The sequence below is a fragment of the Vigna unguiculata genome, chromosome 3 (assembly GCF_037176805.1).
Source record: "Vigna unguiculata cultivar grain cowpea cultivar isolate G323 ecotype 2 chromosome 3, ASM3717680v1, whole genome shotgun sequence".
In the NCBI taxonomy this organism is placed as follows: Eukaryota; Viridiplantae; Streptophyta; class Magnoliopsida; order Fabales; family Fabaceae; genus Vigna; species Vigna unguiculata.
In genome coordinates this window covers 41,688,009-41,701,023 of record NC_140794.1, presented here as the reverse complement: position 1 = coordinate 41,701,023, position 13,015 = coordinate 41,688,009, and the positions used below count along the sequence as shown (strand labels likewise).

General features: G+C 34.7%; 1 protein-coding gene across 1 annotated transcript; it reads right to left on the bottom strand.

Moving 5' to 3' along the window:
• Window positions 1–3,293: 3,293 nt before the first annotated feature.
• LOC146887863 (L-arabinokinase-like) lies at window positions 3,294–5,499 on the bottom strand (the record flags this gene model as incomplete). The annotated part of the gene is made up of 4 exons (XM_085671494.1): window positions 3,294–4,016; window positions 4,313–4,516; window positions 4,890–4,961; window positions 5,383–5,499. Coding segments are annotated over 4 exons (456 nt in total), but the record flags the coding sequence as incomplete, so codon positions are not given.
• Window positions 5,500–13,015: the final 7,516 nt, after the last annotated feature.

Sequence of the window (13,015 nt, the reverse complement as noted above, 5' to 3'; positions counted from 1 at the left end):
GGACAGTGGTAGTTTGACACCAATACTAACATTTGACACTCATATAAATTAATATTTTATTCAAATAATAATATTTTATTAAGAAAAGTGAGTGTCAAATGGTAGTTATTTGGGAATGGTAGTGTCAAAGTAACTTTTTCCCAAAATAAAAATATATACCTTGTTGTACTTTCTCATTTGAGTTTCCTATCCTATCACTGTTAGAGTAGTCTTGAAAATTGTTTGTTTCACTTTCCGTGAACTTGACTTGGAAAATACATGAATCTTGATATCAAGATCACAAGCACAGTATTTGGTCTATTACAAATAGATACAACAAACTTTCTAGTGTTGCATTCTTTTGACTTTATTCCCTTTTTATCATGAACATACTGCTTTGCATTGTTCAATTTTTACCTTATGCACACCACCCATACTCTTCTTCATCCTTCAATATTTTGTGGAGCATTCATCATCTTTATCATGGTTTCAAGAAATTATTTTTCACTTATACTAGGATGTTTTTCCACCACGCATTGCTTAACAAAACAATTTGACATAACAACCAATGAAAGTTGATTAGTAAACTCTTCGATTAATTCATTGTCCTTTATTATGCATTCTCTACATTTTATCACTTCCTTGGTAGTTTCTAAGGTAACAATGTTGATGAAATATCATACAAATTTACTTGTACAATAATAAGTGTTTTTTCCTTTGTCGTAATTTCATTATTGTAACTTTTTATAGTTGTGCTACTCTATAGTATTTAAACCGAGTTTGAATACTACAATTTTCCACATCACACATTTTGAGCTCTTAAATAATTTCCCATCTTTGCAATGCAAAAATGAATTATCACCGGAAAAAAAAATGAGAGTTTTTTGTGTGATTTTTTTTTCACTGCTCTTCTCTCTTATTTTTCTCTTACAATCCACAAAGGAATACTTAAACTTTTGGTACCCAGTCAAAGTGTTAACAACGAAGGAAATTATAAATGTAGGTTGTCGGAACACATATATGGTAAAAATGGGAAAGAAATATCTAAGAAAAATCTAAGACGGTAACTTCATCTTCATGGTAGTGAAGAAATATTTTACGTATAAAAGTAATGACTATGGTTGATTTTCCCATCATTTGCTCCTTAAAATGTGAGTCAAATGCACGGATTATTACCACTGGTAAATTACTCCTTATTGCATTTGGCCCAAAGTTCTACGTTGCTGAGTGACTTAAAATAACTTGTTTGTTTCATGTGTTGTTTTCTCTTTTATTCATCCTCGTACCTCGAGCCCTCTCCCTGTCCTAGATCAAATTCAAAGTGTAGAAAGATCTCCCCAAGGAGGAAAGGAAAGGTTTCAGAAGGGTACATGTCAAACAGTACAAGGTAAATAGACATCTTAGGATTTGTCTTTCGTGAAACACAGATAAAATAATTGACCATTCGAAAAGGTATCTCCTCGCTTTCGGTGCTCTCAACCATTTATCTGTTCTTTCTTTCTTATGTTTTTGCTTCACAGTGGTGGAGTTTATTACCAACTTGTCACTATTTCTTAACAAAATGAAAAACTGGTGCAAACACAGTACGTAGGTATGAAAACAGCAACGTGTATTATGGGAAAGCTTGATATCAGGGATTTGATGAAGATCTTAGTGACAACATATTTGAAATGCTTAGCTTTCGTTTCATGAACTTGATACACATTACAGAGAAAATTCAATACGAAAGTTGGCCTTGTTTTCTTTACTGCAGACAAGGCTCATGGACATAACCCTGTTGAAGGAAGCGCATTCCCATGATCCAGAATGCATGGGACCATGTTGTTATCAGAAAAGAGAAAATTATGTAAAAGGAATCTTTATGAGTCGTGTTAATGGCCACTTCCAACAAATAAAATGAATGAAAGGTGCATGGTTGGTGGGAATCAAGAGCCGCTATTTGCTTCTCTTGTTGATTTGTTTGGTAAGTGTATCTTATCTGACTAACACACATGTATCTTATCTTTGTTATTTCTAAGTACTGCATGCCTTCAAAAGTTTCTTCGTTTCACTTTTTTCCAATTTGACGATTTTGGCTTTACACTGAAGGCTGGTCCCTCTATTTACCTGTTCATTTATTGCATGTGCTTGTATCGATTCCAATCTTGTAAAACCCGCGTGTCCCAGAGAAAAAGAAAGAAAAGAACAACCTTGTAAGCGCCAAAAGACAGGTCTCTTTTTCTACTTTCGTGGTCATTCAGAACTCACGCAGTGTGAAATCACCTATTTTATGGAAATGAAAAGAATCCACGTTGAAATTAAAAACAAAATTTATGAACGTGTCTGATACACTGATTTTAAACAATATACACTACAATATTATATATATATATATATATATATATATATATATATATATATATATATATATATATTCATGGCAATTGTTTAATGTTTCAGCAGTTCGAAGAAACAATTCTCGACAAAAATTGTGTCCTTTCAACACTTCTGATAGAATTTCACTAAAAAAATACTTTTTGGAAGCTACTTTATTTTTAGAGGTTATAATAAATCGTTAAAAATGTTATAGTTTCTGATTTTTTTAATTATCATAATTTTTTATATTTTTAATAATTTTAAATTTAGTTGAGATTTAAATGTTTTATAGCTCATCAGACTTCTACTTGAAAGAAAAAGGTGATTTAGGTTATGTATTAATTGATGAACTTGATGAATGAGATTGGTGTGTAAGGAATATAGATACATTGAATAGAAAGAGAAAATGAACTTATATATAAGAAAGTAATATCCATAAAATCTTAAGATTTTATGTTGAAATTGGTATCAAGAGTTCATATTTTAGAGGTGATGATCAATATCCACTAGTGTAAAATAGGCTTTTTATACCGGTTAAAAAAGGCCTTTTATACCAGTTCTAGCATCGGTATAAATGCAGGTGGTATAGAAGGTTTGATCTTTCTACATCGGTTCCATGACAGGTATAAAAAGTTATTTTTTTATACCATTTCTAAAACCGGTATAGAAAGTCCTCTTGAAAATGAAAAGTCATGTAAGAAAAAATGACTTACTATGCCGATTATAGTTCCAACCGGTATAAAAAATTACACATTTTACACAAAGTATGACCTCAACCGGTATAAAAAGTGATTTCTTATTTTTTATGAAAAATTCGTTTATGCTTCTTACCACATACCAAACCTGTATATAATTACCCAAAACATCCAGAAAACAAATCTCATTCAATTTAATATTTACATGAAATAGAATCTAATGTTTATATAAAATATAATACTACTCCAAAGCGAATTACTATATAAGTCATAAAACACCTAACATCATCTTACATATTGTATATAATTACCCAAAACATCCAGAAAACAAATCTCATTCAATCTAATATTTACATGAAATAGAATCTAATGTTTATATGAAATATAATACTACTCCAAAACGAATTACTATATAAGTCATAAAACACCTAACATCATCTTATATAAACACTTAAAAGAAACGAAGCCCACTGCTCACGAACTTCCTTCAAGACTCCTTGATCCATCGGAGATGTGTCATTGAAAATCTACACAATGAATAGTTGAGTCAACAATCTTTTAGTGATAAACTGCTAAGAGAGAACCAGCTGCTCTCCTAACCCCAAAACTACCTTGAAACTTTTCAAGAATCTGTTCATGCCCTCTCCATTCTTTGATTTTCCCCCCAAATAAACCTTTCTTTATCTCTTCTTAGCATGACTACCACATCCTCCTCTTCCATTCTCAAACTGCCAGCAGTCAATTGTCATTTCGATCCCACTACTCTTTCCTCCTTCTTTACACTTGTTTCTTTCACCTCGTACACCTATAGGTCTATTTAGGCCCATCAATACTAACCCTCTATAGATTCCACCTTGTCCTCAAGGTGAAAATCTGGGAAAACCTTATCCAGAACACTGCTGCCTCACATATATCCAGAACCACTTATCCAGAACTCCAACTCAAATTCTTTGGATAAGCACTTGTAGAAAAGAACTCCAACTCCACCTGAATTGGGAATTTATTGTGATGTCTCACTAAGGCAAAGTTCTATAAAGAAAGACTCAGATGCTACCATGAGAAAAAAAAAATAGCATTTACTATGAGAAAATTTTTGTTTAAATATGCTTTTAGTTATAGTTTTAATTTAACTAAAACAATTGAAAGTTTGTTTGGATAAACAAACTTTATTTTCAAGTAGAATCTTAATCCTGAAAGCCTTAGTTACCTTTTATCCACAAGAGATATTCAGTATTTCTTAGTTATGATAATGTATTAAATTAAACTCATAATGAAATGAATACCTCAAAAATGTGTTCACTGCTCTTGAGACAGTTTCTACCAATTACACAAACTGTTCCGCCTGAACCACCACCAGTTATCTTGGCTCCATATAAAGTTCCACCTTCATATTTAGATTCAACACTGTGCTGCAACTCTTGCACTAAATGTACAAGCCTATCTGTTTCATCAGAGCCAAGTCCACAAGCACTGTAGCTGTAGTTGCACTGCATAAGATAGTTAAAACTCAATCACTTTCCCCGATTTGTGGTTTGGTGTTCTTCTTCAATTCCAATGCCAAAGTTAATATTCAAAAAGAGGACAGGAAAATAATTTTCTATCAAACAAGTAATAAGTCTGTTAATTGCATTTTAATTCAATTAACAATAAATAATATAGACATTCAACTAACTATTCAGATCTTCCTGTTATACAAAAAATGTTAAAAGGAAGTGAATGATTTATTATGGACAGACATTATTCATAAGATGTAAAAAATTGAATTTAAAATACTAAAAATAGGAACCAAAGCCAATATTATCATGTGTTCATCCAAAATTATTATCATGGTAAGTTGATCAACTGAAGCTGTAGATGTACCTGATATAGCAGTTCTCCTAAGGATGCAAGCTGATAGGTTGAAGATGCAGATGATAGAAGTGCTTTGAAGGTCTGCAAAAAATATGATGGATAATTAATTAAAATTCAAATAATTATTATAGGAAAAAGACATATACTTGCTTCATGATACCAGGTAAAAGTTACGAATATGAAAAAATGTGTTTAAGAGTCAACATCTCTTGTAGAATGTGAATTTGGTGTGACAAAGTATTCAAATATACCATCCTATGATCTACATAATATAACAGTTATTTGCCAAATATAAAGACCGAGTTATAGAATCTCACACACTGGCATGACTACATAATTAACTTTCCAAAAAAAAGAAATACAAAGAAATTTTCTGAAGTATAAAATTACGACATGAGAGTTTTGCTGAGACTTGTACATAATAATTGGGCAAAAGAATGCAAAAACTAGAACTAATCATCAGTTACTTGTAACCAATTTAATTATTTAATGAAGTCCTAACCTTGACTCGAAAGTTTTCATAGATTGGATGCGTTGTGGGAGCTTTAACTACGTAAGTACGCTTGTAATCAATAATAGTGACAACATCATTATGATTTTCATGTTGCTCAAAAATGTCTCACCAACAATGGACTCTGGAAGAGACTTAGCATAAAGAGCATCAAATCTGCAAACAAAAGTGAATAATACTTAACTTCCAAAATAGTAAGGATTAGTACTGATATCTAAAAGAGAAAGTAGAAGAGATTGAAAAGGGTCAATACAATGTTTAAGCATAATAATGATCCAATTAACAAGATAATGAGACCATTTTATAATACTCCTCGAAGTCATTGCATAAACAATCATAGGGTGATTATTGGTAAGTATCCTAGTAGTTCTATATGCAGAATTAATTTATCTGACATAATAATCCACTCATGATAACCTTTTTTATGGAAAAGAGAAAAAAGGATTTACCTATGATAAGTGATCTAAACATTAATTTTTATATAACTTACAATCATGCTTTTTAATTTATTAAAAAAATAATACTTAATTATACTTAACAATCACCCACTAATAAAAATTTGAAATTTAGAACTATCACACACAAAAAGTTTACAAACACAGAGAGGGAACTAGAATAAGCAACTAGAAAGCAAGATCAAATGACGTACTTTCAGATGCATTTCTATGTAACTCCATTGGGGAAATTCTGACTGAGTTTTTAGCTATGCAGAAGCACATGCATGGAAAGTTGGTTGAACAAAAGAATGAAAGCCCATTTCCACCGCCCTCATTAACGAGATTCATAAATGCTTCTGTAAAAATCACTTGTTAATTTGCATTTGTAGAGAAAAAAAAGATTACCAAGGAATCTCTATTCCTTCCTCGCCATATCCTACCTCCCATATTGGTAATTGAACCCTGGCATATATTTCATTTGGTTATCGGATTACTCTGCAAAAATAAACATATTCTCCAGAACTACAACATGTAGAGTTCATATAAACCAAAAACTAATTATGCCTTGGATGTATTAGTAGTATTGCCAATGAAGTATTTAGTGTGAAAGCTGCGAAGTTCCACAAGAACTAAGCAATCATTATACTAACAAGTGATATAGGCTGAATTTACTACAGAAAAATTAAAATATATAGATAGTTAGATGAAAAGGGTTAAAAAAGATTTATATTAGTAAATTATTTAGAAATCAAAAAGTCATTAAACTCAATACCTCACTGTAACGTGCATGGCAACGGAAAATTGAGTTTAATCTTTTACAACTAGAAAAGAAGAATCACCAGCACCATCTTTGTTCTGAAATGGGAAAGAAAAGCTACATGTCTTATTCACTTACTATAAGAAATATCACATTCTAAGTGAACCATGAAACAAGATTCTCTACTGATAATTGATACTTACCTTCTCATACACACTACAAATTACCACCAGAATGAGAAACAACGACAAGACCATCACCTCCAGGGACACAAGCAATGCATGTACAACTACTGTTCAATTCAAAATACACCAATTAAGAGTTTCAATCGGCATCTTTGGCATAACGTTCCAACACATTAAATTAAAGCTCTAGAAGTTAGCCATATACTTATAAAAACACACAATTCATATATCTAACTTCTCTGCCACTCAATGTAAAGCATTACAACCACTGATAACAACATTCACATAATTTACCGAGTTAATGAATAGATTTAACACAAATCTCAAGCAACAGAATTCCAATTTCGATCGACCAGCAGCATTCAGTACCCTAACCATCACATTAACAACCATCCATTAAAATTCTACCGTGGTTTCCTAGGGTTTTGAGGCAGAGAGAATTGTGAACTGAAAACCTAAACTTAAACCTAATGACAAATCTTGATAGAGGTACTAATCCGTTGTGACTGGGCTGTTTTTCTGCACGGTAATCGGTGAATCTCAAAAAGGGCGTTGAAGTAAATGATAGATTGGTCGGGCTCAAGCGCATCAATGACAACGAAGCTCGTGACGACGAAGTCGCAAGGCGCGATTATGGAGAACAGGGGAGTCGTCATCATCATCCTTGAGAAGAAAAGGAAATGTCATCGTCGTCCTTGAGAAAAAAGAGACGAAGCGCCAGGCATCATTGTCGTTGAGAGAAGGGAAGCATCATCATCGTAATAGAATTGAATTTGGGTCGATGTTATCTTAAAATCAACTTAACCTTTCTAGCGGTTAAGAAAATTAACACAAAGTAGAATTATTTCTAGCGGCTTACTTTAACCGCTAAAAAGTCATAATCACTAAAAAATATTTTTTTTAGTGTATAATATTTCTTTTAAAAATTAAAAAAGAAATATATATATATATATATATATATATATATATATATATATATATATACGAAATTTATACCAATTCTAGCTATAATTGGTATAAAAAGTTGTTTTCAATATTGTAAAAAATGTTATCGCATTAATTTTTATACCTATTGAAAGTATAATTGGGATAAAAGATCTCACATTATTTACAAAATTGTCATCCGTCTCTTATTTTATACCTGGTGGATTTGAACAGGTATAATAATGTAGGTATAAAAAGCTTATTTTGCACTAGTGATCACAAGTTTATCCCAAAAAAAAAAAAATTCTAATTGCCTAATAAAAGTTGATGGTTTGGTAAGACATCTTTACTGAAAAAGTTTTACCAACGAAAATAAAATCATCGGTATAACAATAATCACCGAGTTATTTTATCGATGAAAATAAATTTATTTTCAAAATCTATGGATAAATTAGTTTTTGAAATACTGATAGAAATATTTGTCGATAAACATTTTTCAATAAATTTTGTTAATAAAATTTGCAGAAAATCTAGAATTTTTATTGCTGGCGGATTTATCCGTTAATAAAATATACCAGTAAAATGGTGCTATATTTTTACTTTTAGCTTTAACTATTTTGCTATAAAATTCGTTGATAAAATAGAATTTTGACTATTGATGAAAATAAATTGAAAATTTGAATGTTAAATTTCTCATTCAATCTAACGAAATACGTTTATAAATTAATTACATATGTGTGAAAAAAAAAAAGGAATAGAAAGAATAGAAGTAGAAAAATCTTAAGGATTTTGGAAGAAAAATACCCACCACTTTTTACTTTTAAAAATTATTTAAATATTTAAAACATATTTAATTATATAAATATTTTTTAAATTTTTAATTGATTAATAAAAGTTGTAGTTAAATAAATTAAAATAATTATTACATTTACATATTAAATTACTTTATAGTTAATAATTATAGTTTAATTTGTAAGTGTTAATAATTTAAATTATAATAATATTATATATTATCATATTTATAAAAATTTAGTATAAAAGATTTAATCTTTTAATTATTTTAATTTTGATTTTTGAATTTAAAAATAAAAACAAAAAAATAAAAAACAAAATGTCTAGACAGATTAAAAATTACACGATAAATTGTTATTGTTATTATAAAACAATATAATATAACCTCTATATGTGTAATTGTCTATTTGGTCACTTAACATAAAAACCTATTCAATCAATTTTGTATGAGTAAAACACTATCAATTTATTTAATTTTACCGTTACTTTCTTATGATTTTTAATCTGATCGAAACATGTGACATCCTTAATTTGATTTTTATAAATGAAACCTTTTGAATTTAGGTGTGATGGCTCATCATGCGAAAAAGGTGGGTGGGGAAGTGGATTTGTTCGCCAAGATCAGAGACAAGATGGGGAACGCTGCGAAGGGTGAGGGATAATCGCAGGCTCCGAATCTTGCAGGCCCCGTTGTGAATACTTACCGGCCTCCGGTTGCGAAGAGGCCGACACCCTCGAAAATGAAGGGTGTCGGGAAGGACCGCAAAAGGTTAAGGGCCCTTGCGAAAACTGGTGGGGTTGGGTCCAGCGGGTCGAGTAATCTTGACCTTGGTGGTTTCGAAAAGTCGAAAATCCAGATGAGGAAAGGCTTGGAGCTTAAACTGAGCGATGAGGAGGTGGTTGTTGTGGAGGCTGCGGATCCGGGGCTGACTATGTGGGCCATGAGTGAGTACTTGGCTCGTGGCATGGTATTGAGCAGGCGAGTTGCTACGATGTTGCAGGAGGAGTTGGCTGCAGGTGATAAGAAGAAGTTATCCGAGGAGATTGCTGCGTTAAAGGGCTAGAGGGACCGTGAACAGGCCGCTTAGGCGGATGAGAAGAAGAAATTGGAGGCCGAGGTGAAGAGGTTAAAAGGGAGTGTTGTGGGATAGAAAGAAATTGAAGGCGAAGCAAGCGGAGTTGGATGGGGTGAATGTTGCCAAAGATGTTGCGGCTGAAGAGGCTGCCAGTGAAGTTTTTGGTCTTCAACAGGCCGTGTACAACGAGCATGTTAACGACTTTCAGAAGGCTCTTAGGCAAGCCGAGTTTCTGTACAGGGAAGTTTCCGTGACCGATTGTCATTTTAATATTAACTTGGATGTGTATGACAATCACATGTTGGACGTCGCGGAGATTAGCCGACTCAAGGCCGAGCAGGAGACGGCTGCCGTAGTGAATGAAGATACCGTGGTGGCGACTCCACCGGCCACTATTAATGGGGTGGCGGGGGAGGGTGAGGATGTCGATGAGGAGGCTGACGGGGCAGAGGAAGTCGTGGTTGGTGAGGAGGCGAATGACGCTGAAGAGTAATTTAGTGTAGGTATTAGGGGCGAGGATGCCGAAACTTTTCCTTTTCTATGTAAATGGGGGACTGGAATTTTTTTTGTTTGGGTATGCCTGTCTGTTTCCGGCTTCTTTTGGGGGCGAGTGTGCCTTTAGTTTTTTGGTGCTGGGGTGTCGTTGTATTGTGAAAAATTTGTACCGAGTAACTTTAAGAATTTATGAAAGATGAAAGTAATTGCTTGCTTGTTACTTTGATTCGTTTAGTTGGTGTTTGCAGGCTCGGTCCTTATTCGCGTTATTGGCTAAGTAAGGCGTGATTCATTTGGTTGCTTGTCGTTTGTGATGGGTTTAAGTTATCAATTTAAAATCGACATTGCTGTATGCTTATTTAGCTCGTTGGAGGGTTATTTGCTCGACCAACCGGCACCTAGATCGGTGGTTGGGAGTGATATTTGTTATTCGACCAGCGGCACTTAGTAGTGGCTGGGAGCGTTTATTTTGTTCGACCAGCGGCACTTAGATTAGTGGCTGGGAATGTTTATTATTGTTTGACCAGCGGCACTTAGAGTAGTGGCTGGGGGTTAAGATTGTTCGACCAACGGCACTTAGATTAGTGGTTGGGAGTTAGCTTGTTCGACCAGCGACACTTAGAGTAGTGGTTGGGAGTGAATGTAGACAAGATGTTAGTGATGAATTTGCAATTTATTGATGGGTGGATGCCTTGTTAAAACCTTCCTGGCCAAAACCCTCCTTAGGGAAAAAATTCCAGGGTAGGAAAGAGTACATTCGATTACAAGTGACGGTTAACTGAAATAAAATTTAAAGTGGGAGATGTTCCAAGTGTTGGGTAAGGGTTCCCCGGATAATTTCTCTAGGCGATACGCGCCATTGCCGACTTCTTTAAGTACACGGAACGGGCCCTCCCAATTTGGCGAGAACTTTCCTTCGTGTTTGCGAGCTTTACTGGCCATCCTCCAGACGAGGTCTCCCTTGTGAAAAGAACGCGGCTTCAGCTTAGAGTTGTATCGTCTAGCTGCTCTCAACTTGGTCGCCAGATCCTGAATACGTGCTTTCTCTCTTGTTTCGTACAGGAGGTCGAGATGAGTACTCATGCAGTTGCCATTTAATTGTGTGTCGTGGTGTCGTTGTCGCATGGAAGGTTCCCCGATTTCTACTGGAATGACGACATTTGTTCCATAGACTAGTGTGTATGGCGCCTCATGGGTTGAAGATTGGGGGGTGCACCTGTATGCCCACAGTACCTCGAGTAGCTCGTCTGGCCATTTTCCTTTTGCCTCATCTAATTGTTTCTTGAGTTGGCCGAGGAGGACTTTGTTGGCGGCCTCGACTTGCCCATTCGTCTGCGGGTGTTCGACGGAGCTCGTGATATGTGTAATTTTCAAATTGTGGTAGAAGTCGGCGAGACCTTTGTCTATGAATTGGCGACCGTTGTCGGTTATGATTGTGTAGGGAATACCGTAGCGGTAGATGATGTTCTTCCAAACGAATTGCAACATCCCGACCGGATATTACGAATTTAAATAATAAAATAAAGAAGTAAATAATAAAACTTCATTTATTATAACTGATATTCCCAAAACGCGGGAAAATTAAAATAAACTTTTATTACTTTATTTGAAAGCATAAAGAAACTTTATAAAAGTTCTCATAAAACCTTCTCCCAAAACTAGCCCTGCTCCGTCTCTAGGCCTCACCAGATCCACCTACAATAACATCTGCTCTCGTGTACCACGTACACGATCATCGCCAAACACAAGCAGATAGGGTGAGTTAACATATTACACATACATATAAATATTGCATAGTTATATATATATCACACTATCACACCAATACTGCTGCAGTAAAATCGCTTGGCGGGGGACACGTACCGCCAAGCGCTGCCCGCTTCCAAACTGCGTGGAAGTTATTATGAGTCGAACCTTGACTCACATTCAATAATTAAATTTTGGGAATTTAGTATTATTTTTGCGCTTAAAAATCGTATTTAGCTGCATGCTAAATTTATTATTAGATATTCTTGAGTTTAATAATGCAACTGTAATTTAATTTAGGTCCTCAAGGGTGTAAATAATGAATATTTTAATTCATAAATTAAGTCCCAAAATAGGAATTTTGGAGAGAAATAGTTCAGATACTAAATGTACCCCCAATTCTCATGTTTACACCCCCTTTTTTCCAATTGGAATATCTATTTTTTAAATAAAACATTTCTGGAGCTAGTTGCACTCACTGTTTTCAAGTTTACACCCCCTTTTGTAATAGTAATTCACTTATGTTCTGCACCCCTCCTTTTTACTAAGCTGCACCCCTAATGTCACTTAAACTCTAGTCCACCAGATTTTGTCACGTGGCAATCCTCCACTTACTAAATTAACCAATGACAGTTTGCCACATCATCAATCCTCCACTAACTCATATCACTAATCAATGTTTGCCACGTCATCATCTCCTTACCAACACAAACCCTAACCCTAATCTCTCTTTCTCTCTCTTCCGCACCAACCCACTCCGCAGCCGCCACATTCCGCAGCCGCCACGACCATGTCCGATCACCACTGCCCACGCCGGAAAGCCACCGCCCGTCGTGCCCTCGTCAGAAACCTCGCCCGTCGCTGCAACTCGTCGGAGTTCGTGAGCGTCATCTTCTTCGTGCATCCCGCTGCCTGAACCACCATTCTCGAACCAGCCTCGCCGCCATTCACTACGTCGACCACGCTCACTCCTGCGCCATCGTCGACATACATGTGAGATCCAGGAAATTCATAAAAATTAATAATTAATAGAATATAAGAGATGAGGGGTTGAGACTACCTTAGGAGAGTTCTTTGATAAATCCTAGACAAGAAACAATGTGAACCTAAGTGGTTTAAAGCACTTAATTATGTTGAAGGAACTTGGGTTCAAGTCCCGAGCATGTCATTAGTATTTAATTTTGTTTTATTTTGCTACTATATTGTGAATAT